Below are 23,655 nucleotides of genomic sequence, written 5' to 3' on the forward strand. Positions count from 1 at the left end.
GAGGAAGCACAGACCTCAACGATGTCTCCTCTCAGTCTCCCTTCTTCAGGCTGAACAACCCACGGACCCTCAGCTGCTCCTCTAATGGCTTTCCCTAGACTCTTCCTCATCCTTGTGGCCTCCTTTGGATGCTCTTTAGTAGCCTTAGCTCCTCCATGTATTGATTGGGGTGCCCCAGGCCATCCCAGTGCTCCAGGAGTGGCCACAGCAGCACAGCCAGAGCTGGACATGAAGCTGGGGGAGGCCTGGGGGTCCAACCAGCCCCTCCACCTGCTATTCCCAACCTGGGAGCACCACGGGGCATCAGCTGAAAACCCCCACATCAATAAATGTCTGAGGAAAAACCGCGTAATTTCATAGAATTCACCCCCACGGGCAGCCTCCCCTCAGCCATAAACCCCCGGGGTCGTTTTTGCAGCCTGGAGCCGCACCGAGAGCAACGCGTGCGCCAGGTTCGCTTCAGAGCTTTATTTCAGCTTTTCCCGTTTTAACAAATCCCTCAAACTCCTCTCTGGAGCACGGGGAGCTCGATACAATCCGATGTGTTCGGAATTCCTCGCCCGGCCCGGCCCGGCCCGGCCCGCAGCGGGTTAAGCCGCGCACCCACAATGCCTCGCGCCCTGCAACGTCGGCGGCGCCGGGCGGGACCGGGCCGCGGCCGGGACCGGGATTGGGATCGGCATCGGGATTAGGACCGGACCGGGATCAGGACCGGACCGGGATCAGGACTGGGACTGGGACTGGGACAGCGGTGTTGCTCAGGGTCGTGGTGCGTCCCCGTCCCCGCGGCTCCCCGGGCCGGGGCTGGCTGTGCCCGTGCCCCGCAGCCCAGCCCAGCGCTGAGGTGGCGGCGCTCGGGCCCGGCCCCCGCGCTGTCACACAGGACGGTCCCGAGGGCGGGCGAGCTGCGGGGGCCAGGCTGGCGTGGTGGGCAGGAGGCGGCTGCCTGCTCGCTGTTTCAGTATTTCTGCGTTTTTTCTTGCCTAGAAAGCAGAGGCCGGAGGGCTCGGCGGAACCCGGCCATGTTCTGAGGGAGGCTGCAGGACGCCGCTGGGATCCGGGTAGCGCAGGTGTGCCCGAAGGAATCGCCCTTCTGTCGGCCCTGCCAGGCGCTGGGTGAGGCGGGTGAGTGTGAAACTGCGCCGCTTTAAAACTATGCACCGGTCTTTGATGTATTTGTGAAGGAGAGCCGTGCCAGCTCCATGGAGATGGGCGCAGTGTGTGATTCCAGAGGTTTCTTCAGCCTCTGTGGCCTTTTTGCACTGGTGGGAATCACAGGGAGCCTTCAGGACCGTGAAGTCGCCAGGCCACGTCACCCGCTGTCTCCTCGTGTGCTGAATTGCAAAGCCCTTTGCAGGTTGGCTGTGTATTTGCTGCTGAATCAGAGGAGCAAAGTCCTATTATGTATTATTTCCACTTCTAGTCCACTTCTGCCTTTTTGCTTGTTTAGCGAACTAAGGATTTCATAACCAGAAAACTTATATGGTTTTTGCTCTGGGAGAAGATTGGGAAATAAGAGTGTGAGATTGATCTGTGTGAATCTGTCTCTTTCCACTTTGGAACCCTTGTAAAAAATATTTATGTTCTTCAGTGGAAGCTTACTCCAAAACTAAACATTTTCTTCACTGCTTATGTCCGTTTATATTAGATCAAAACAATGTATATTTCTTTAAGGTGGCTTCTTTCTTCAGTATTTAGTCATGAAACTTAAACAGCTCAGTGGTTGTATGTCCAGTCAGCTACCAGGGCTCAGCTTTTTGGTGGTAATCAATGATAATTTGCACCCTTAAAACTTTGTGGGCAAATAATTGGAAGTAAACTAGGCACCTCTAAAGACATTACCTATTAGAAAGGTTAGAACATGACATTTTTACTTTGTCCTTTATTTCCAAATGCTTCGGTGGAGGAGGACAAGGTGAAAAGCTGGTGCCTTTAGTTACCTCCTTTTTTCTTGGATGTGGATGAAGCTCTGCTTTCCCACCCCACAGACGTGGTGGATCGAGCAGGGAACTTGGTGCATGTGGAATGAGTGTGTGTTCAGACTGCAGTTGGCCAAGGTCTTTCAGTTTTTGTTTAGAAAAAAGGTAGTTATGGCAGAACCAAAAGCAATTGCTTCCTTTGGAGCTGGAGATCTGAGACTCGTGTATAAACACTGGAGGGGGCTGGATATTGGCTCTTGGGGGATGGATGGAACTTTCTGCTTTGCAGACAATTCCTGGCACGTGCACAGTTGGAGGGGGAAGAGGCTTTCCTGGCACAGCTCCAGCAGTGCTCCTCTGCCATGGAGGCCTCTGCAGGTAGACTGCCTCTGTTGGTTATTCTGATTGAAAAGCTGTGGAAAAGGAGGCAAAAATGGTAAAGGAAGGGTAGGGGTAAGAGGATTGAACATCTAGCCAAAGAGAGGAGCCTTGGAAGCTGTCAGTAATGTACAGGAAGATGTTGGGGAAATTCATTCCTGGGGGAGAGGTGTTGACATGCAAAGATAAAGCAGCAACAATGGCAGAGAGGAGGGCCCAGAGGGTGCACTGTTGTCTGTCTGGCTGTTCCTGCTGAGTTATTTACTTAATTTCTGTACTGCAGAGGAAGAATTCTCTATTATCTCACCAGGGACAAAGAGCAGAATTGAAGACATGGACTGGGAGTCATGTAAATGTGTTTATGGTTGTTATTTAGGACAAGCAAATGCTTGTAGTGCTATCTCCCTGCTCATGTGCACATGAGTAAGTTAAGGAAGATTAAATGTTATTGAAATGCTATTGGGAAAGGTGTGTTTCATTATATGAGGGGTTGTTTGCCACATTTTCATTCTTCTCTTCTGAAAGTTACACAATTCTTACTGGATGATTGATAAAAAATAACTGTGTTGAAGAAAATAACTTTATTTTAATGCAGGAGGACAGGAAGATTTTATTTACCACTACTTGCAGTAACCTTTTGAGTCTAAAACACTTTTATCACAATTACCTGGTTTTGCCTAATAAAAAATAATTAAGGCTGAAAAGGTGGCACATTCTAAACATCAGTGAAAACACTGCCCCTTAAATTCCACAGAATTAAGTATTTGTCAACAAGATGTTTACAGAGGAATAGGTGCTCTAGATGAAAGGCAGTGAGTTCTGTGACAAACACTTCTGCTTTTAGCAGTGGCAACACACAGGTACAAAACTGAGCTTTTTCCTTTCTGAGTCATGTTATCATAGCTGCTGATGCACAGAAGTATTTATTGTACTGCTCTGCTTTAGAGATTTTTAAGAAGCTGATGTCAGTCATACAAATGCAATGTTTCCTTACTTGTAGCATTTTAGCTTCTTAAACACCCTTCCTTTATTAAAGATACATCCTCTCTCCATCCCCTAGGGCTGTGGCAGTTGTATGTAACATTTAATCGTTTACCTTCTAAAATGATTGTGAGATTGTTGATTTCATTGATGTTGTAAGGACTTTTGATTATTTAGTCAAATAGCATGGTGAACCAGTGTCAGAGAGTTGCATAAAGCCATTTTTGCCTCTCAACCAGTATTTGGTGAAAATATCAACCAGCTGTTCTATGCTTTTTGTCTTGACTGGCCAGTAAGCTTGACATTTAGTAGTTGGTGCTGTTTCTAGTCAGCTTGGTGACTTCTGTATTTTATTACATCTTAGAAGTTTGTTTTCTGGAGTAGAAATGATAAGATGGAGAGGAAGTAAAAAAGGAGAGCAGATGATATTTATTTAAAGTTAATTTAAATATGATGCTATTAGTTGGTAATAGGAATTTATTTTTTATCTAAATTGCAGCCTTATGCTGCACCCTACACTATAGTTCTTCAAATCATGAGTGCTTTGTGTATTTTGAGTTTTCCAGGCTGTGTACTGTGTGAAAATCACATTTTTTGTCTTAATGTGAATTTTATCCATAGCTTGACTGCTCCCTGCTGTTTCCTGCGTCATAAAAATTAGAGTGAGATGATGTGGTCTGCCAGTGAGACATGCCTGTTGAATTACAATTCTATTTTGTGTAAAAGGTCCCAATAATTGCCTTAATTTCTTTAGAATTCGGTTGACAAACAAACTCAATATTTCTGGAAAATTACAAGTTCTTGTGTCCTCTCATAAGGGCCTCCTTTAGCAACGTGTTCTGCACTCTGAAGTGTAAGAGTTCCTGCTATTTTTTGCGTAGGTCTGATGAGCTGTGTGCATGTGATCCTGTAAAATCATGGATATTATGATTTCAGGAAGGGTAGTGGATGGGTCTGGGACAGGAACCAGTGGAGTCTGTTTTGATACCACTTGTGACACAGAAGAATTCCCGTGTTTATCACCCCACGCCCACTTTTCAGCCATGACTGAATTGCACCTTTTCACTGATGGAGTTAAGATGAATAAATCCCCCCAAAAGTGCAAATTAAATGGAAGAATAAGGTTGTGGTGTTCTGTTTTTCCTCTGCAGCTGGTTGTGAGTCAGTGGTTTAGATTCCAGGCTCTTTGTCACAGAGCTGTGCTTGTGAGGTACTGAGCATCCCACCAGAATCAAATCTGTGATCATGACTTAGTTTTCTTTTCTTTTTCTCCTTTTGCAGAATCATGGCAAGTCCAAGAACAAGGAAAGTCCTCAAGGAAGTCAGAGCACAAGATGAGAACAATGTGAGAAAATTATGATCTTTAGATCAGTTTTGTACAATTGAATTTGCTACTCCAAATGAACACTGGGGTCTGCTACAGCTGCCATTGTCTTCGTGCTGTGGCTCACTAATGCTAACATAGAAATTTGGATATCTCATGTATGCATTACAATACATTGCTGCATATTTGGCACAATATTTCAGTTCTAGTAATGCTGGAACCCCTGGGGTCTTTTCAACAAGTGGTGTCTGGGGCACAACTTAAATTAAAATGATCCATTTCAAGTAGCTTGATTAGACCTTGAATGTGATAGTCCATAGAAAGATTCAGCTTTATTTATATCAATGCAGTAAATCTCAAGTGGTGAATCTGATCATAAAGTTGTTGCACTGGATGAGCAATAAAGCTATTTCTAAAGAGAAAATTCTGTTTAGATCTGCTGCCATTTACTGCCAAACTGTAGTGTGACTGAAAAAATGTTCCAAACTTTAAATATTGAATTTTTATTTTGCCAAGGAAACCTCAAGAATTCAGTTTGGTTACTTTCTTTCAAGGCGATGAAAATGAAATCAAAATGAGTTCTTTGCATAGTAATTTCCGTTTGCTTGTCTGTATTTTCTCACTGGTTTTTGGTAGTTGGTGCAGTAATTTTTATAATCCAAGCAGCATAAATAAATACCTGAAAGAAGTTTATGATGTCAAGGAAGGTGTTTCCAAACATGAAGAACCCTTCCTTCTGCAATTATTTTTGGTGTGTGATGCTTTCATGATTTGTCTTTTTGAGCTGTGAAAACTTCCCATGGACAGTGATGGCAGACTGCAGAGATACTGTTTCTCTCTCACAGGTCTGTTTTGAATGTGGTGCATTTAACCCCCAGTGGGTGAGTGTGACCTATGGAATTTGGATCTGTCTGGAGTGCTCAGGAAAACACCGAGGCTTGGGAGTTCACCTCAGGTCAGCCTTTGCAACAGACCTTGGGCTCAGGGTTCATTATGGCTGTGAACAGCATGTGTTGCTTTGGAATGTATAGAATGTCTCAAATTCAGTTTTGCTTCGTGCTCCTCTCCAAAGTGGGCTTTGCTCTCTGTGCCTTGTCTTTAACTAATTGGATCTAAAAAACCACCTTCATTCTGTTCAGGAGATTCCTTTTTTCTTTGTAATTAAACGATAGTTTTTGTTGTTTTTCCACAGCCATGCTCTACTGAGATGGGAGTCTGTGGAATAAGAACTGTTTGGGGTTCTGGAGACTCACAGTGTGTGTGTAATAGGGCCAAAGCAGGGAACAGTTACTCAAATGAGCAAAGGAGAGAAAGTCCAGGAGGGAAATCACCAAAGCAAGGAGGCCATTCAGGAGTACATTCTTTGTTTTTCCAGGGATGATTTGGAGCTCGTTAGTGAGTAGAAGTTGCATAGGAAAGGAGCATTTGGAACTGTTTGTGGCATGGAAGACAAGATGAAAATTCTTAGAATAGAATCATAGAATTGCCAAGGTTGGAAAAGACCTCTAAGATCATCGAGTCCAACCATCAAAATGCACGATAACAGACAAAAATAAAATTGCAGAGTGAAGTATGGGAAAAGTTTCTGTTACATAGTGGGCTAGATTAACTTCTGGACTTTGAAGGAAGCTGCTTTTTCAGTCACTTGCCTTCTGTTGACTGTCTCCTTTAAATGCCAATAAATGACATGATTTTGGCTTATTTCAGTGAGGATCTGCCCACCTTCTTATCATGATCTGTCTTTCTGTACTTGGAGAGTGTTCTCTAACATGTTTATACTCTCAACTTTTGAAATAGGTTGTAATAAGCTTCTTTTTGTCACTGTTGATACAGCAGGAAATTATAACAAGCTGTGATCTAAATTTTTTTTTAAACCTGCTTTTCAGTTTTGTGCGTTCTGTAACCATGGACAAGTGGAAGGATATTGAGCTGGAGAAAATGAAGGCTGGAGGTAACAGCAAATTCAGACAGTTCTTGGAATCTCAAGATGATTATGATCCATGCTGGACAATGCAAGAGAAGTACAACAGCAAAGCTGCAGCTCTGTTTAGAGACCAGGTAAGCTCAGTTTTAGGTGTGTCCTCGGCTCTGTGATCTGAAAATATCAAAAGTGCTTTGTAAGCATTTGGTTTTGAAAGGAAGGAAAGCTGCAATCTTTTAACCTTTGTAGTGGTTCCTGAAAAGATAAATGTGAGAGAGTGAAATCCTAGAAGAGTTAATGTAAACCTGAATGAGTTCATGGCTCAAGTATTCAGCAGAAGAGAAAAGGAATGTTGTCCTGCCAGAGAGATAAGGTGGGGTTAGAAAAGAGTGTCTTGGGCAAGCAGGAGCTTTTCTGGACTAACTTCCTTATTTTGGAACTCTCTCTTTTAACTTTCTCTAATTTAGCCCAAGGGTATCCCAATGGTCTGGTACCTTAGAGTTGACAGTCCAGGACTGCCCTCTTGGGACCCTAAAGGTCTTAGAGTGCCTCTTTCCTAGTCTTGTAAGAGTTCTCTATTGAAGTTCTCATTTCTGCATTTAGCTGAGGTAGTTCTGATTTTTAGTGCTGCAGTTTGTTACAGCTGTTTAGTCAGTGGAGCTCAGTCTTCAGTTCACTGCAGTTCACAGCTGTAGAGCTCTATCCAAAGTAAGTTTTGATAAATCTTCAGTGTATGTAGTAACATACAACAATAATGTAGTTCTGTTCCTCTGTTACTCTGTGATTAGTACTTACATCTCTTCATTAATCCAGTCTTTCCTTTTCAAAGCAAACCTGCCTCTTTGAGGAAATTGTCTCGTTTTCTATTTCAGTTGCCTGAAATAAAACCAGTGTTCAATTCAGCATCACAGTCTGGGAGTCAGAAAAAGAATTGGTTTCTTGTGGAAAAAAGTTAATTGATCCAGCAGCAGATTGGAAAAATGACTGTTACAGAACCAGTTTATAATTTGTATGAAATCTCTGACTTGGCATTCTTGACTATTCTGGCTCTTGTAGGTAGCTACAGTAGCTGAAGGCAAGGAGTGGTCCATTGAAACTTCTCCTGCCAGGAACTGGACCCCACCTCAGCCTAAAATGTCTCTGTCTTCTGCTCACCGGTACGTGCCCTGCTTACCCAGTGTTGGTACAGATACAGCATCAGATACAGACACAGCCTCAAAACCTGATGGTTTCATGTCTGCTGGGTTTACCCTCTTGGTGCTGGTGTCTGAACAAGCTGAAGTTATGCAGTGTTGAGGTAACAGGACTTTGTTTTTGTAATAATTACCACTCCCTGCACCTGAGCCTTAAACCATGGCAGAGAGAAGTGAGAGCAGGGCATAAGCCATACTTATTTTATCCTGACTTGTAATGCACCTGAAATTACACATTTGTGTCATTCACAGGTGGTGTGTGACATCCTCACCTTAACTGTGGTGCTGTGCCAGTTGGGATTGCATGCCAGGGAAAAAGAAACAGACTTTTCCCTTCTGGTGCTAATTACCAGGGGAGCATCAAAGCTCTGTACCACAGCAATTCCGTTGTTCTGCTTTTGTATGTAGTGTTTGTTACTCTCTGCACTAAAGATCCAAATTAACTGCAAAAGCAGTTGTAAATCAAAGGAACAAGAGCTTCAATGCAGCCTTTTAGTGGTTGCATTAGAGTTCCCTTCTTGATAGATGAAATAAATAATCAATTTTTAACCTTTATTATGGTGTATACATCTCAAGCTGCACTGCTGAGCTAGTGGATTTACTTAACATGGCTTTGATTATTCAATGTTTTATTTCAGTTCTGCTGGACAATCTCAGACTGCAACTGCCTCTTCTGACAAGGCTTTTGAAGACTGGTTAAATGATGATGTCAGCTCCTACCAAGGGTAATGCAATATTTACTGACTTTCTGAGTGCCCCCTCTCTCTAGCATAACAAAACGTTTGAAGCATTGAAGAAAAAGATTGTAATTCCAAATATTGTTGTGGTGGGTTCCAAACGAGGGAATTCTGATTGTATGTTGTACCTTACAGTGATTTGAGTTAAACAGAGGCATTTATAAAGCTTCTTTCATTCCTTTTCTCATTTTCATGTATCACTTTATTAGGATTTACTCAGCTTTCTGATGTCAGTGATCTGTTAAACCTGGAGAATAATTAAGACCACATTAGCTTGCCCAGAGGAAATTGTATTGTGCTAGGATTCCTCAGTGGATCCTTGGTGTTTTTATGAAGTGAGTAGTTTTGTGTTTTGGGTGCTGGGTGCTATAGTATTTTCTTTTCCAGGTGCAAAAACAATTGTCATTCTTGCAGGCTTTTCAGTTCTTGTTTAATGTTTTTTAATGGCTGCATGCTGATACAGGTACTGTTTATTCCTTTTCCTGTGGCAGTGGCCAAGAGAATCGCTACGTGGGGTTTGGGAACACAGTAAACCCTCCCAAAAAAGAGGATGACTTTCTCAATAATGCCATGTCCTCGTTGTACTCGGTAAGGAATTGCTTGGAGCTTTCTGAATTACTATTTTTCTTCTGGTTTAGCCCCTGTAATGGGAGAATATGAATAGAGAGGAGAAACTAAAGACTGCAGGTGGATAGGGAGAAATGCAGAGTTTTGGTTGTATTAAAGAGTGGAGAAGATACTAGTGGACTTCAAAAGGCAAAATGGAGAAACTTGAGCAGAACTTAAGAATTATGTCTGGTATCAGTTCATAGAAATAAGTGAGGATATAACAATAGATTAAAAAGTAATAATCAAGAGGGCTGAAGGGAAAAAATGTAATTACCTGTAGGGAATAGCTCTAAGTCTGTTAAGCATATTAGGAATGTTCAGAGGAAAACAACTGAAATGTGTGTGTATGTGGGTGCCAGAAGCCCTGAGCAGTGATGAAAACATTTGAAATACTTGTGACAGGGTGTGAAGAGATAACAGCATATGGCTGAACAGTTGTCATGATTCAAGTAGAGATAGTGAAAGATGCATTGTTGAAATAAAATGAGAGTAAAGTCAGAGGCAGTCAGGGCCATACTGGTGCTTTGATAGGCTGCCAAGTCACAGTGCTGAACAATATTTGGGGTTTGGAGTCATTTGGAAATACAGTAAGGTTAGTGGCCAGCAGCTCTCTGTAGAGCCTCACTGGCCTAAATACTCACACCAGGTTCCACTGTTTCTTTAAAAATAAATAAATAATTTCACTGGAACTCACCAGAGGAAAGTAATGTCTGAGCCTTTGAACAGGTTGATCACCATATTCCAGGTGATTCCACAGGCTGCTTGGTATAGATCAGCTAAATATTTTCGAGGTATCTCACAGCTTTTAGGCCAGAGAGTTCAGATTAGAAAGCACATCTGCAGTGTATTGCAGGTGAGCTAAGACAGCCAAGGAGAAGCAACACTTCCTGTTCCTGTGAGCCATTCTTTGAGTCCAGGATCTGCCTGAATGTCCTGGCTGGAATGCCCTCGTGTGAGCACAGACACACACTGCAGTGTGCTCTGAAATCCTGTATTTCTGCAAGGCTGAGCTCCTTGCATGGGTGTTCATCTGCTGAGGAAAACAATTTGCCTTCCTCTGCATAGGTTGATTTTTCCCCACACTCATAGCCATTTTTAGCAGAGTAACATCTGAAACACCCTGGCTTGTTCAAATTCACACAAATACTGGAAGTTCATCACTATATGTCAGTTAAATGAGAGGCTCTATTTTTTCTCTCAGTAACAGGTAGTTCAGCTGTATTAGAGCATTTTGACTTAAGCTAATCTGTTTTAATGAAAACTTGGTTATTTGCTATTATTATTCACATGTAGTTCATTACTTTCTTGCTTTCTTTAAAGGGATGGAGCAGTTTTACAACTGGAGCAAGCAAAATTGCCTCAGCTGCTAAAGAGGGTGTAAGTAAATAAAATGTGGTTTAGTTAACAGTGGAATGCCAGAGATGGTGATATGGGTGTTCTCTTTTCACTGTGAAGTTCTGCCAGATTACCTTGGAGAGGATCATGCAGCATTTCTAAATGTATGCCTTTAAAAATCAAAGAGTTTATTCCAGGTAAACCTGCATATATTTGCTTCTCTTCACAGGCTACCAGATTTGGATCTCAAGCAAGTCAAAAGGTGATTATAGATTTAGCTCTTACTCATCTAATTATCTTTAAGTGCCATGTGTTTGCCTGCACCAATTGACTTAGATTTGATCATCAGCAGACCAGTGTACTTTTCCTTCAATGGTGCACAGTAGTGTTTAGTTCTGGCTTTGAATTCCATGGGATTTGCAATCAGCTGCAGTGATCAAATTAAGCTAGAGATGAACAGGGATACTCTGCTGTTTGTTCCTGTTGGGTGTATTGGAGAGGCTGCAGAGCTTGCAAATTTAACATACTCCTGTTTTACTTCTGTGAATCTTAAATGTAGTCTAGCTTGAAGTAGATACAATACAATGCAAGCCATCTTCCCATGGCTAAAGCCTGATAAGATGTTACAAATGTGAACTGCTCAATGTTATTAATAAATCAACTTGCTTGGGTGTGGTTTTTAAAAGTAGCAATGACAAAAGGATTTCATGTATCAAACTGGGGTTAAAACAGAGACATTCAGACCTGATTGCACAGAGCTCTGACATAAGCAAGATTTGTCTGCAAGGAAAGGTTTCAAATGTAAAAATGTATAAAAGAGTGGGATTCTTAATTTGTTTGGTTCTGAGTGAGGTGCAAATATTTATAGATGGTTCAGGAGTTTTAAATGAACAATACCTTGTGTATTTGCAGCATTAGCCTGCTTTGGTTTCTGATAGGCATAGAAAGTATTGCTGAAACCAGTGTGCAGGTGCTGGTGTTCAGACAGGTCTGTGCACTGGGATATTAATGCTTCAAATAGCCAAACGTAGGCATGTTTGCAACAAAAATGTCTTGTTAAAGCACCCTAAGTTTCTACTTCAAACCTTTAATGTATTTACTGCTTGGCTTAATAAAAACGAGGTTTTCTACACGTCTTCCTCTTCAATCCCTCTGGCAGTTTTCCTTTTAGAAGCTGCTCTTTCTTTAGTATTATTAATAAATATAATATTAAATGTAAAAGCTCATCATGTCTACTGACAAGAACCACAGCAACATGGTGCTCTAGAGTCTAAACTGTGTTACTGAAGGTTAAATTTTGTTCCTGAAACTTATGACTTTTTGCAGAACATATTTAGCATATTTTATATGCAGTAGATTGGTTAAAAGTATATTTGGGGCCCAGTGACCAAACACATTTCAGTTTGTCTTGTCAGTAGACGTTAAAAGTTGGAAAAGGTTCATGCTACTTAACTTGCCTGAAAAAATGCTGCCAATTTTTTGCTAAAAGCTGCTTCTACCTTCCTTGCTCTTTTCTCTTTTGCTCTCTGGGTAAAGTTTTGGGGCTACAAGCAGCAGCCAGAGCCGGTAACACCCTCACATCTGTTCTTGTGCATGGACTCCTTGTCTGTTCGTGCTGGATATGTGCATTTGCTCCTGAGCTGTCTTTTCTTTTTCTGCCTTACATCAAACCTGTTTAGAATAATGTTGTGTGTTTTGTATGGCAACCTTTCTTCAAACCTACTAAAATCTGTGAAGTTATATAGAGATACCCAAGCTGTGCACTGTCTGAAAATCGACTGTGCTGCTGTCCACACTCTGATTTCAGGATTTCTGTTTGCATGTCTGCTTCAGGAATGTGCCAACAGCTGGGTGTTGCTGGAAGACAGACATTGAATGAAGTGTTTGTAATGGTGGTTATAGTGCTGTCCTAAATTCAGCAATAGGAAGGAAAGATGATTTACATGAAAATACAGTTGTGCCCAAACCTTTCCATTCCACATTTACAAAATTATGTAGTTGAGTAAGAGGGATCAGATAAGAATTCTTCCTCATTCTAGGAGTGACTCCACTTGGACACTTGAAATGTTAGTCTGGGTGTGTTACACTTTTATTATAAAACATAAACAGTTTGCTGGGTTCAGTAGACTCCAGAGGGTTTTGCACAGGTGAGAAGACCCCTTTCTTGGTTTTCTTAAACACTTTGTAGCCTCACTTCCAAAGGTAACAAGCCCTTTGTGATTTACATCATGTTTCTCACTAGGTGAAAGTGGGATTTCCTTTTGCCTTGGCTTCTCAAAGAATTTTTATCCTGTAAGGAGTAGAAGTAGTGGAGATAATGGCTGGGAAAAGAGGAGATCCTGGGAATGCTGTGGCTGAGGGAAAGGCTTTTTAGACACCTGGAAGTCTGTGGAGGAAAGATGTTTAAGGTGTTCCATTTCCAGTAAGAACATGAGTGAAGGCTCACACCCTGACCAATGGTAGTAATCAAATATGAACCCTTAGGAAATTAAGAAACTTAATTGCCCTTTTGGCCCTTTTGGATTAACCAGGGTAATTCTGGAAGCACTCAGTATGATATGGCAGTTCTGAAGAAAGTTTAAATCTGTCAAAGGCTTCTTAGGGTAGTAGGGCAGAGAATGATTTCAAACTCTTCTAAACCTGCTGTCCTTGTTAGCATTGCCTTAGGAATGTAATTGTGTGATTTAGACTGTGGGCTTACATTTTTGTAAACTGCCTCTGAAGTACAATATCCTTGTGCAACTTGTTCTGGATTGAAACAGATTTTTGAAATTCATTGTTTTTTCTCCCTGCAAACCTAGAGTTTTAAAGAAATTAATGAAAGTCTTCTGTCGCAGCATTGGCTCTTGTGTATTGCTCAGAAACACTTGGGCTCTTAGTAACAGATGATAATTGGAGCACTACAAGACAGAGAAATTGGGGGAAAATCAGGCAAAAAGATCTAATTCTATGAATAATTTAATTAGTGTGGAAAAATAGGGGGGGATGAGGACAGTTCTTCCAAATATGCAGCTGCAGGCATTAGCAAGGGGCCCATCCTCAAAACTTGCTGGTTGCACCATTGCTTCTGCTTCCAGTGCAAGGTCAGACTTTGCTTGAGCTCTGGGCATCTGTTGCCATGTGTATCTGATTTTAATTTATTGTCTCTTAATGTCTCCTGCAGCACTTTGCTGTGTGTGCTTTTCAGCTCATTCTGCTTGTATGAATCAAAGCTAAAGGCTTCTTGTGTTTTTGGAGATACTGCTGAGAAATGAGCCTGCAGAAGATGTTGGCTGTGGGTTTTTATTGAGTTTTTTTAAAAAGAAAATATAACTGACTTTGTTTTTGTTTTGCTTTTAAATAGGCATCAGAGTTAGGTCAGACATTAAATGAAAATGTTCTCAAACCTGCACAGGAAAAGGTAATTTTGGAACTAGTAAATGACTTGCAGAAAAATGCTCACTTAGGGAATGGTTGATTCCTCCTGCCACAGCTGCCCAGGGTCTCAGGGGGTCTTTTGCAAAGGGGAAACATCAAACAACTCAGAGTTAGGCTGTTATCAGAGAAATGTTAATAAGGGTAAATTCCCTCCACCTACCTTTCTCATGTCCACCAGAGTCTGTCACATTCTTTCTTGTTAGATACCATTTTATAGATTTCATGCTTTCAATAATGGACAGTGGAACAAGGGGAAAATGCACCCTAAATGGATATAAAATCTGTTGTTTAAAAATATATATATTTATAACTATTAGTAGTTGTATCTTGAAATGTTAAGTTCCGAGTGTTTTACCTACCTGCCAATTTTATTTTAATTCAGTCAAATATCTTTGAGCCATTTGAAGAGAATGTTTTAATTATATTGCAAACTAATTTCTCTTCCATTTCCTTTATTAATTCACCATTCTTTACATGGCATTTCAAACCACAGGAGAAGACTCTAATTGGTTTTCTATTCCCCAGAATTATCCACAGCTTATTTTAGAAGGCTTAGATGCATTATTTTCAGGGTTGTTTTTAGGGTGCATTTCCTTGAGCTGATTTTTCTTTTTGTAGGACAATTTAATGAGAAATTATACATTCTGTGTTTAAAAAAAAGAGATCAATTTCCCTTAGGATGTTGTGCTGTTATTTCTAAATAAGTGTTACTTTCTGAAATAAGTATTCTCTGTATGGTTCTACAAAGTCACTTGCTTTGGAACAACTGCCTTTTATTGAGTGGTGAAAGGTACCTCTTGTGTTCCACCAAAATTCAAAGCCCTTTTAATATTTAAATAAGCATCTCTAAAAGATAGAGAATAAAAGGGATCTGCTAAGTTTCCAAACACAATCTTTATATGCAGTAGACTGTATTGATAAAGCTTCATGTTTGCAGATGTTTTTTGTACTGGTGTTTTTATACTCAGCAGTAGTGTAATGATATCTGAACTGTGTTTAAATGATATTTTCCTCAAACTGGGTGTGATACCTTCCTCAAACTGGGTTTTTAGCCACAGAAAATTCCCACAGACTCAAAGAACTGAGCTTCACTCCACTATAGATCAACAGAGGTTATATATAATTTTCTTAACTTTGTTTTGACTTAAATATATTTTGATTCAGTTTGGGGTTGGGTTTTTTTTTTTTGACATTTTAGCTGTTAAGCACAAATGAGCTTGTCTGAATACTTTGTTTTCTGACTAATTACCAATGCTTTGGTCCACATAGGTGAAGGAGGGGAAAATATTTGAGGAGGTCACCACGGGGGTATCGCAGTTGGCCAGCAAGGTATGAGGTGGCCTGCCTGGCTTTCAGGAGGCCAAACCAGTCAAGCCAGTCTCCATATTCTTATGAAAAATAATACAAAACCCTACTGCAGCTTTGGTGTGCTTGTGTTGAATAGAGGAATTTGGAAAACGAAATTTTCGGCAGGCAGCGCTTCTGTTGGGGTGTGTAAAGCTGCACAGGCATGATGGTGTCCTCTTAGCAATTTGAGTGAGGACATGGGGTGCTTATAAACAACAAAGAAAACACGTGAGGGAATATGGAGACAGCTTGTGTTGCCCTGGTACAGTAAAACCTGCTAATGCTCTGCACCTTTCTCCTTTGCCTTCCGCTGCTCTCGGTGCCTGGGGACGTGGTAAGTGCTGTGTGAGGCTGCCAAGCACAGAAATCCTGCACAAACTCACAGCTGATGGGATAACTTGCATGGTGTTAGCCAGGAATGTGTGTTCTTCTAGCACTGGAAAAGTCAGCACTGTAAGCTCTCCCATAGACCAGCTCAGTGTCTTAGGTTTTGGTACTATTTGAATAAAATAAAAAAATTATGTTACCTGTTCTGTTGAGAGCCTGGCAACTCTCAGGCTGAATTCTGGGATTCATCCCTGTCTCTAACTCAGAATAGTACCTTCCCTGGTGTCACTTAGAAGTTGTATTTCTAATCCAATTCTGGGATTCAACTTCTGGCCTGTTTTACGTGGGTATTTCACTGTTTGACATGGGTAGTGCAATAATGCTGAAACAGTGAAAGCAGCTGTGTGGAACAGTTGAAATATAAATACAGGTTACATTAATCATAAAACATCAGTGCTTTCATTAAGTTTAATTTTAAGTGAGGGCTAATTCCAGGTTTTTTGTCAAGGAAATCTTGGAGGGATTTCAAAGATGTTAAAACAATGGGTGAAAAAGCTAAACCTGACCTACTTCCCACCTCTTCCAGCAGCACAGTGCTGTCAGATGTGTTCTTTACATCCACCACATAACTGCCCATCAAAACCATGAATGAGCTGCGGGTTAAACCTCTTTGATTTATGGGAACATGTGGAGGAATTCGTTCTGGCTTTTGCTGTTGGACTTGGCAGAAGTGTTGGTTCAGTCTAAATGAATGGAGTGTCTTTTTTTTCTTTCTCTAGGTTCAGGGAGTTGGGAGTAAGGGATGGAGAGATGTCACCACTTTCTTTTCAGGCAAACCAGATGATAATTCTGACAGGTAATTTCTTGTTCTTACTTCGTATCTCTGAACAAACAATGTTATTTCTTGTACATTCTCTGCAGTACAGTAGTGAAAGGTAATTTTTCAATATTAAGAATTTACTCTGTCTTTGCTGATAGTCCTCCTATATGTAATAGAGAGGAATTCAGTGTAACTTTGTTTATAACTGTTTTTAAGATGAGAACAAAGCAGTGCACATATTGTGGTTTAAAACTTACTCTAAATGCACATTCTCTTTCCCTGGACCTGTTAAATTTCTTAACAAAATCTGTTTTTAGACAACAAGCTTATGTCATTTGGAGCAATATTTAGTTCTTCCTTTATCATCAAGGAAAAAACTTAAAAAAGCTTTTTTTTTAAGCAAAGAGCAGTAGAATTACGGTTTTCTTCGGAGTAATTTATTTTTACTGTTATGTTTGGCATAACTAATTTATTTCTATCTTCCTTTCCCCCCACCCCCCAAAAGACCAGCTGAGGGAGACAGCTACCAGAACAGTGGAGGGGAGGGCTACCAGAACAATGCTGTAGATCAAAGCTTCTGGGAGACCTTTGGCAACTCAGATCCACCAAAAGCTCACAAATCTCCAAGCAGTGAGAGCTGGACCTATGTGGACAATTCCACAGAGAAGAAGAGCTCGGATAGCTGGGACGTGTGGGGCTCAGGAACAGTCTCCAACAAGAACAGTAACAGTGACAGCTGGGAAAACTGGGAGACCAACTGGGAGAGCACAGGAGGGGAGAGCAAGACCAGAAAACCTCCTAAGGCAACAAAAAATGCGTGGGATGACTTTTAGAACTCTGCTCTGCACAGCTGGGAAAGGGAGGCTGTGCTGGCTGATGGAGGGGAGGAAGTTTTACACACACCTGGAGTATCATGGCTGACCTTTCTGATCTGTTTGTGCTTCCCATTCATTCTCCTTCCTTCTACCCTGGTATAGGGAAAAAAAAAGTAGCATCTGAATCTTCTCTTACATAAAGGTGGCTCTCCCTTTTTTAAGGATAGTGATAAGTGTATTCTCCTTGCACTATTGGAGCTGGCTACAGCAACTTTCTTAACACGAATGTTAAAGGAAAGAAATCAGTGCAAGGACACTTCCATGGCACAACCTTGCATGTATAGGTTAATAGGTGTTCATCCAGTCCTCATCTAATTTGAGATTTGGGGTGTTGAATGCAAACAAAGGACAGGGTGTGACTTGGAAAGATTAGCCATTAATTGGGCAAGCTGCAGTTGGATACATCAAGTTCCAATGCCTTATGGATTGCTCTGACTACAGGAGGTCTGGCAATTCAAGATGGTCTTTTACGTATTTTTTATTGGAGTGTTGTTTTTAAACATTGTGACATTATTTTTCTTAGTAGTTGAGAACTTATTTTTCCCATTTAGAATTCAGAAGAAATCTAGAGCTAGATAATTATTTGTGTAAACTTACAGGTTTGACCTGAGCTTTCAAGGGATATCCAGAATCTACTTGCCCACCTTACTCCATGGATTGAGTTTGCACTGTGCAGCTCTGCTACATGGAAAAGCAAAGCTGTGGTGTTTTCCTTCCTCACCTGTGCCCTTGCCCCAGTTTGAGTATTTTATCTTTCTTTTTTATCTTTCTTCCTTCCTTCTACCTGTGTAGTATTTTATTAATGCTGTTAAAAATGAAGTTTTTCTGCTGCTTATGTCCTTCTGGACATCTGTTTGGTAGCCTGGCAGTGAAAACATAAATTACAAAGAAAATTCCAGCAAGAAAAAAAGGGTGGAAAATACAAGAACATCGAGGAAAGACCCTGGCAGCAAGCCCCTTTCAAGATGAGTAGATGTCTGGATTTAATAGTAAAATTTAATTTAAGCAGATGCTTTCCAAACGATTCTTTAGTGTGTTGAGCTGTGTCTCTGTTCTCTGTTTCTGTCATATTTCTCCACATTTTCTTCCTGTATCTTGTTAAAGAAACACTATTTTGGAAACTTGAGAAACTCTTTGTCAGCATTAAGGACTGGAACAGGAGATGGAGTTATGTGTCAGTTTTGACCCAACAAATCACTTTGCATGACACAAGCCATGACTTCTAGAGAAGAATTGTGACTTTTAACATCAAAGGTATCATAGGTATCCCATTTTATTTTGGGAGATGGGTTGTGAATGTACCCTCAGCACGAAAACAATCAGCTTGAAAACTCAAATCATGTTCTCTGTGATTTGCTTTTCCAGCATGGAGTTCTTTCTGTGAACCCTGTAGATCCTGTTACTTACCTAGAAAGCCTTTCTTTTAAAAACTGGTTAATTTGTTCAGCAACCAATCAGAGGTGTCAAAGTTAACTTAAATAGCACTCCACTTCTTTTACTCCTCACAGAGGTTTTTGAGCAGATAGTAATATCAACAGTTTAAAAAGGAAAGAAAATGAATTTCCTCATAAGTAGCCCATTTTAAAGGCTTAAGTCTGAGTGGAAATAGCTCTGTTTACAGCCTGAATCTGTATTTCTATGACTAGGATCTTTCAGGTGCTGAACACAGTATTTTTCCAGTCTTCTCTGATCCTGTTCTGCAAGAGTTGGGATTTCTTTTTTTCCCCTTACCTCTCCTGAGAGCGTGGTCTGAAGCTCGTGGTCTCTGAGCCTCTGCAGCAGGACCCAGAGATGCTCAGACCCAGGTGCTGCTCCAGGCTGAGCCATTCCCAAGGTGACCCTCTGCAAGTGCCAAAGGCACAAGAGCTCTCAGTTTGCAGTGCTGCTCATGGTACCATTGGCAGCAGTTCACAGCCTGACTAAAACAAGGATTTTTTTTCTGCTTTTTCTCCAGTTCCAAGTATAACTTTGTCATAGCTTAGCTGCATGTCAAACATAACTTTGGTTTTTTTTATGCTTACACCTCTGTTGCCTCCTTGTCAATGTGGCTGCTGCCCTGGCTGAAGCTGATTCAGCCTCTGTACAAGTTTATTCCAGGTCCTCTTTCATCAACCTCCTGAAATGACTCATGGCAGGAGAATCTTTATTTCAGTCCCACTCCATCAGTGGTGTTGTGATGTGTGTGCATGTTCTCCTCAGTTGTGAGCTTTGCCTGGGACAAAAGTTATTTATGTATCACTTGCAGCCACGATTGGCATGAGCCATTTGTTTGTTCTTCTAATTTGATTTTTGTAGCTTTTGAAACTTTTATGTTCTAAATCAAACAGCCAGAGCCTGCTCAAGCAGAAGCTTTGGGTAATGATTTTTCCTCCAGTTGAGGAAACAGGGACAGAACAGTTGTCTCTCTGCAGTGTTGTAGGAAGCAACAAAACGCTACAACTGACAGAAAGATGTTACTGGAAGCTCCAAATAAACCAATATAATGGCAGAAGGTGTAACTGCAGACACAAAAACAATGTGCCAGCTGGTCAGTTTGATGGCCAAATGGGCATTTTTTAATGACTTGTCTGAGCCTGGATGTGTGATCATGCCTTCCAGAGGAGAGGACAAAACAAGGGCATTTTCTTTTTTTGCACACCCAGTGTTTTTTGAATTTTACTTTTTTTCAGAGTAGGTGGCTGCGAGGTTTCTGCACTCTGCAGAAATGCATCTCCCATCAAGTTGCATGTGCAGAGCAAGTGTTTATGAATCAGCCTGTTTTTATTTTTTAATTTCTCCTCCTCTTCCCCAAATCCCTTTTGGCCTGATGAGGAGCAGAGGCATTGAGTGCAGGCTGCTGGAGCTGAGGGAGGATCCAGCCATGAATGTGAGCCTGTGCTTTGGCAGGGCTGTGGTGACACCGTGGGCTCTGCTCCCCTTCCTTCCACTCCCTGGAATCACAGTTTGAAGTCATACAAGCAGACTGCCAGGAGATGTGCAGTATGTGAAATTGCTGCACCAATTGGACATTGCAGTGGCTGCTTCAACTCCCCTGGTGACCCAAGCTTTTATTTTCTTTGGAAAATACAGGGCAGCTGGATTCCTGCAGGTAGTCTGATACAAGAAAAATGTCAAATCAAACTAAGTGCCACTTGTAAAAGAGTGAAAATCTTGGAGAATGCTCCCAAATATAATCCTGGGAGTCAGGGATTATTTTAGAGTGTTTCATTTGTGTCTTGAAACCTATTAATAGTTAGTACAATTCAAGAAGTGCTTGGCCAGCTCTCCCTCATGGTGGAGACCTCAAGGATAATGCTGCTTTTATTTTCCAGGCCAGACTGTAACATTCCATGGGTTCATAATGTACTTGTCAGTGTAATGGTCTGTGCAATAATTTAACAAGTGTAGATAAAACCTTTGTTTAATCCAGGATACATTTAAAGATACAGTGGTCCTCTTGGAGAGAAGCAGTCTACACAAGTATTTCAGTTCTTAGCTTATTTTGGCTGAAATACTACATTTCAGTGACCCAGGTATAGGTGTAATCAGTGATTGAAGCAGAAATTAAGATACATTTCCATGGCCATTATTAAGAATTGGATCCTAATGGCTGAGTAACCTCTAGCTGCAGAACCCTGTTTCATTTCCATGCCAGCAGAAACTTGGTCAGTCTGGAGTACTGTATCTTTAATTTTCCTGCTGTGTTCTTTTGTGAAGTTCACAGGAATGGCAATTTCAGTGAACACTATTCATTGTTCTGTAGAGTGGTTCTGGACTTGAACTGCAGTGTCATCTTTTAAAAAGTATTATAATAAAGCAAAAGATATGGAACAGAACAGTGGTCAGCTCTTTTTCAGGAGCCTTCAGTTAATTTTCAACCCAGGTGCTGGTGTCAGGCATATTCCTCCCTGACAGTAACAAAGGAGAAAGGAAGCTGCCAACATTCATAGAGCCAAAAACGTCTTTATATTTCATTGGAGTTTCACAGTCTAACTTCAGATCTTACTTAGAAGTGAAGGAGAACATTGTTTGCCTCCTTATTTAAGGAGAACTATAAATAGAAATTAAAGTGAAGATAAATTTATGTGCTCTTGAGATTTTTATTGACTTTTCTACAGAGGCACTTATTACAGCAGAAAAAGGTAACTTTTAAAGCAGTTTTCCTGCAAGAAGTCCTCTGGCAAATCCTTTGGCTGTATTGGTGCTCCACATTCAGATTCGTTTCCTTCATGAGCCAAACAGCCATGTGAGTACTCCAGATGACTGCACTTGGCTTTGTGCAAATTTTAAATATCTTCCATTATGTTCTTGGTCAGCAGGAGTGAATCCTACTTGCTCTGTAGAGGTAATTTTACTGATTTTTATACAAAAAAAAATAATGGACATTTGTGTTTGGCAACCTCACTGGTATTATTCCACAGCCAGGCTGTGTCCATTCTTCCTGTAAGGGCTGCTGTGTGGGGTGGGAAGTTTTCACATGAGATTACTGGGAGTAAACAGGGCATGCTGGTTCTGGAGAGAGGATTTGGGCCCTTTATTCTGACAACGTCCACATTAATGACCTAAAAATAAAACGCCATGGAAACAGTGATGAGTATTCTGGATTTCAGACTGAGCTGATAGAAAAAGTGGAGTCTAGACCAGAAAACACAAATCTTGGACTTGAGGGAGGACAGGTCACAGCTGCATTGCTCATGTCCCACTCTGTGCTCAGATCCCAGTGCCAGCAGCAAGTCCAGCTGGAGCTTCCTGCCATTACTGATCTGTGCAGGTGCCCTCCAAGGCAGATGCAGGCTCAGAAGGTGACTCTGGGCTTCAGAGCTCACTCACTTCACACTCGTGCCCTCTGAGGGGTGCAGACAGGCACTGGGCACGTGTCCTGGTTTCCCTCCTGAGGCTCTTCACCTGTTCCAGAAGGTTTCTCCACAGGAACCATTTGCAGCAGGCTTTGGGCTCAGGAGCATCACCATCACCCCTCCAAACTCCACAGGCTCAGCCCAGTACACAGGAACCCCCCTGAGGCTCTGCACCTCCCCACTGCATTGGCAGAGGTTTGAAGGATGCAGCCATGGGGTGAAAAACTGAAAATCTCACGAGGAAAACGAGCTGGAGCTGTTTCGTCCTGTTGGGAAGCTGTAAACCCTGAAGTTCTGACAGACCTGATCATTCCTAGGCTGTTCAGTCACTGATTTGCAGGAGGCCAAGAGAGGCTGCCTGGCTGTGTCAGCTCCAGACATTTGTGCTCTGTCAGCAAGAGGCTGAATCTCCTCAGGAAGGCAAGAAAAGAAAGGTCAGCTCCTCCTCTGAGCAAGGCGCTGACGTTTGCTTTAGGTGAGATGAAACCATCCTGGTTTTTTATCCTCAAATGCTGCTGTGCCTCCAATCTGAATTTCACCAACACTGCCCTGATGGCAATGTTTGAACTGGCTAAAAAAAGAAGAGATGAAAGAAATACTGAAAAGATCTCCTAGGAGAAGCCTCGTTGTATTTGCAGGTGCTGAGAATGAGTGGGAGAGGCTGAGTCTCTGGCAGGGCTGGCTGCAAGGACTGCCAAGAACAGTCGTGTTGTACCTCACCAAGATTGTGACCACTGCTCAAGCAGGAATATCCAGTGCTATCAGCTCTGCACACTTTGGAAACCAGTTCTCATCTTTCCCTCTAAGCCCTGCCAAATTGTGCTCCCTCAGAGAGGCTGCTCAGCATTGCTGAGGCTGGTGAATTTTACAATACATAAATCAGCTTCTGCCAGTAAAGGCAGAAAGGCTGGAGTGTGTCTTTTATGAAAAAACGTCACCATTTCTAATTGAGAAGTGCTGCTGCTTGGTATCAGCAGTTCTGCACTGGATTGCTCATCTTGTCTTCAATGGAATGGTGTTTTACTACCTAGGGCAAAAGCCACTTGTATATACATTTTTTCCCTACTCTGCTGACACAGATGGTTAATATATGTAAATTGATGTGCCAGCCTATATAAAGGCTGCTGTGATCAAGGTCAAACTAGGATTTTTCTTCCTTACAGAACATCTTCTGTGTATTGTTGTTGCATTGAAGCTTGATACCATTCAAGAGGGAATTACTATTTTAATTGTGTGTTCACAAATTGCCTATTGACTCCAGCCATCAGCTGTCACGTTTGGGGAGCAGCTCAATGCACTGGACTTGAATTACAAATCTTGTCTGCCCAGTCAAGTCAAGCTGCCCACTGTGACTGCAGGGCTGGCAAGAAGAGATAGAATCTGAAGCTGAGGCTGCTGCAACTCTCTTAAACTTGCCCACACTAAGGTGTGTCTCAGCTGGTCCCAGACCTTGGGAGGGAGCACAAAGCATATCAGAGAAGTGGAATAAATACTCCTTGTGGAACCTAGGCTGCTGGTGAGATCCCAGCTTGTCAAATTAAACCTCCGCAGAACAGGCTCGCCCATTCCCATGTCTGTTAAATGCCTGTCCTCTCTCTGATGGTGGTTGTGAAAGTTTTGTACCATCTGCTAAACGC

The 23,655-nt window shown here is 41.7% G+C and overlaps 1 protein-coding gene across 6 annotated transcripts; it reads left to right on the top strand.

Moving 5' to 3' along the window:
• Window positions 1–608: 608 nt before the first annotated feature.
• ARFGAP1 (ARF GTPase activating protein 1) lies at window positions 609–20,998 on the top strand. Of its 6 annotated transcripts, XM_088174785.1 has the most exons (15): window positions 628–769; window positions 988–1,125; window positions 4,560–4,623; window positions 5,448–5,557; window positions 6,489–6,660; window positions 7,580–7,680; window positions 8,355–8,441; window positions 8,945–9,041; window positions 10,383–10,439; window positions 10,627–10,659; window positions 11,934–11,963; window positions 13,741–13,797; window positions 15,084–15,143; window positions 16,268–16,344; window positions 16,814–18,520. In XM_088174785.1, the coding sequence occupies exons 3-15, from the start codon at window positions 4,564–4,566 to the stop codon at window positions 17,139–17,141; spliced, it is 1,269 nt and encodes a 422-aa protein (XP_088030911.1). In that variant the 5' UTR covers window positions 628–769; window positions 988–1,125; window positions 4,560–4,563; the 3' UTR covers window positions 17,142–18,520. The 6 variants fall into 6 exon arrangements, with proteins under 6 accessions (XP_014729353.1, XP_088030911.1, XP_088030912.1 ...); XM_088174786.1 differs by lacking the exon at window positions 15,084–15,143 and having other exon boundaries at window positions 16,274–16,344; window positions 16,814–20,998; XM_014873866.2 differs by lacking the exon at window positions 11,934–11,963.
• The last annotated feature ends 2,657 nt before the right edge of the window (window positions 20,999–23,655 follow it).

Source organism: Sturnus vulgaris, chromosome 17 (genome assembly GCF_052056855.1).
Source record: "Sturnus vulgaris isolate bStuVul1 chromosome 17, bStuVul1.hap1, whole genome shotgun sequence".
Classification (NCBI taxonomy): Eukaryota; Metazoa; Chordata; class Aves; order Passeriformes; family Sturnidae; genus Sturnus; species Sturnus vulgaris.

Excerpts from the sequence above, each read along its gene's own strand:
- ARFGAP1 (XM_088174785.1), top strand. The coding sequence starts at position 4,564 with ATGGCAAGTCCAAGAACAAGGAAAGTCCTCAAGGAAGTCAGAGCACAA. Across the intron at positions 7,681-8,354 it reads TCTCTGTCTTCTGCTCACCG|TTCTGCTGGACAATCTCAGA; the intron begins GTACGTGCCCTG and ends GTTTTATTTCAG. Across the intron at positions 15,144-16,267 it reads TATCGCAGTTGGCCAGCAAG|GTTCAGGGAGTTGGGAGTAA; the intron begins GTATGAGGTGGC and ends TTCTTTCTCTAG.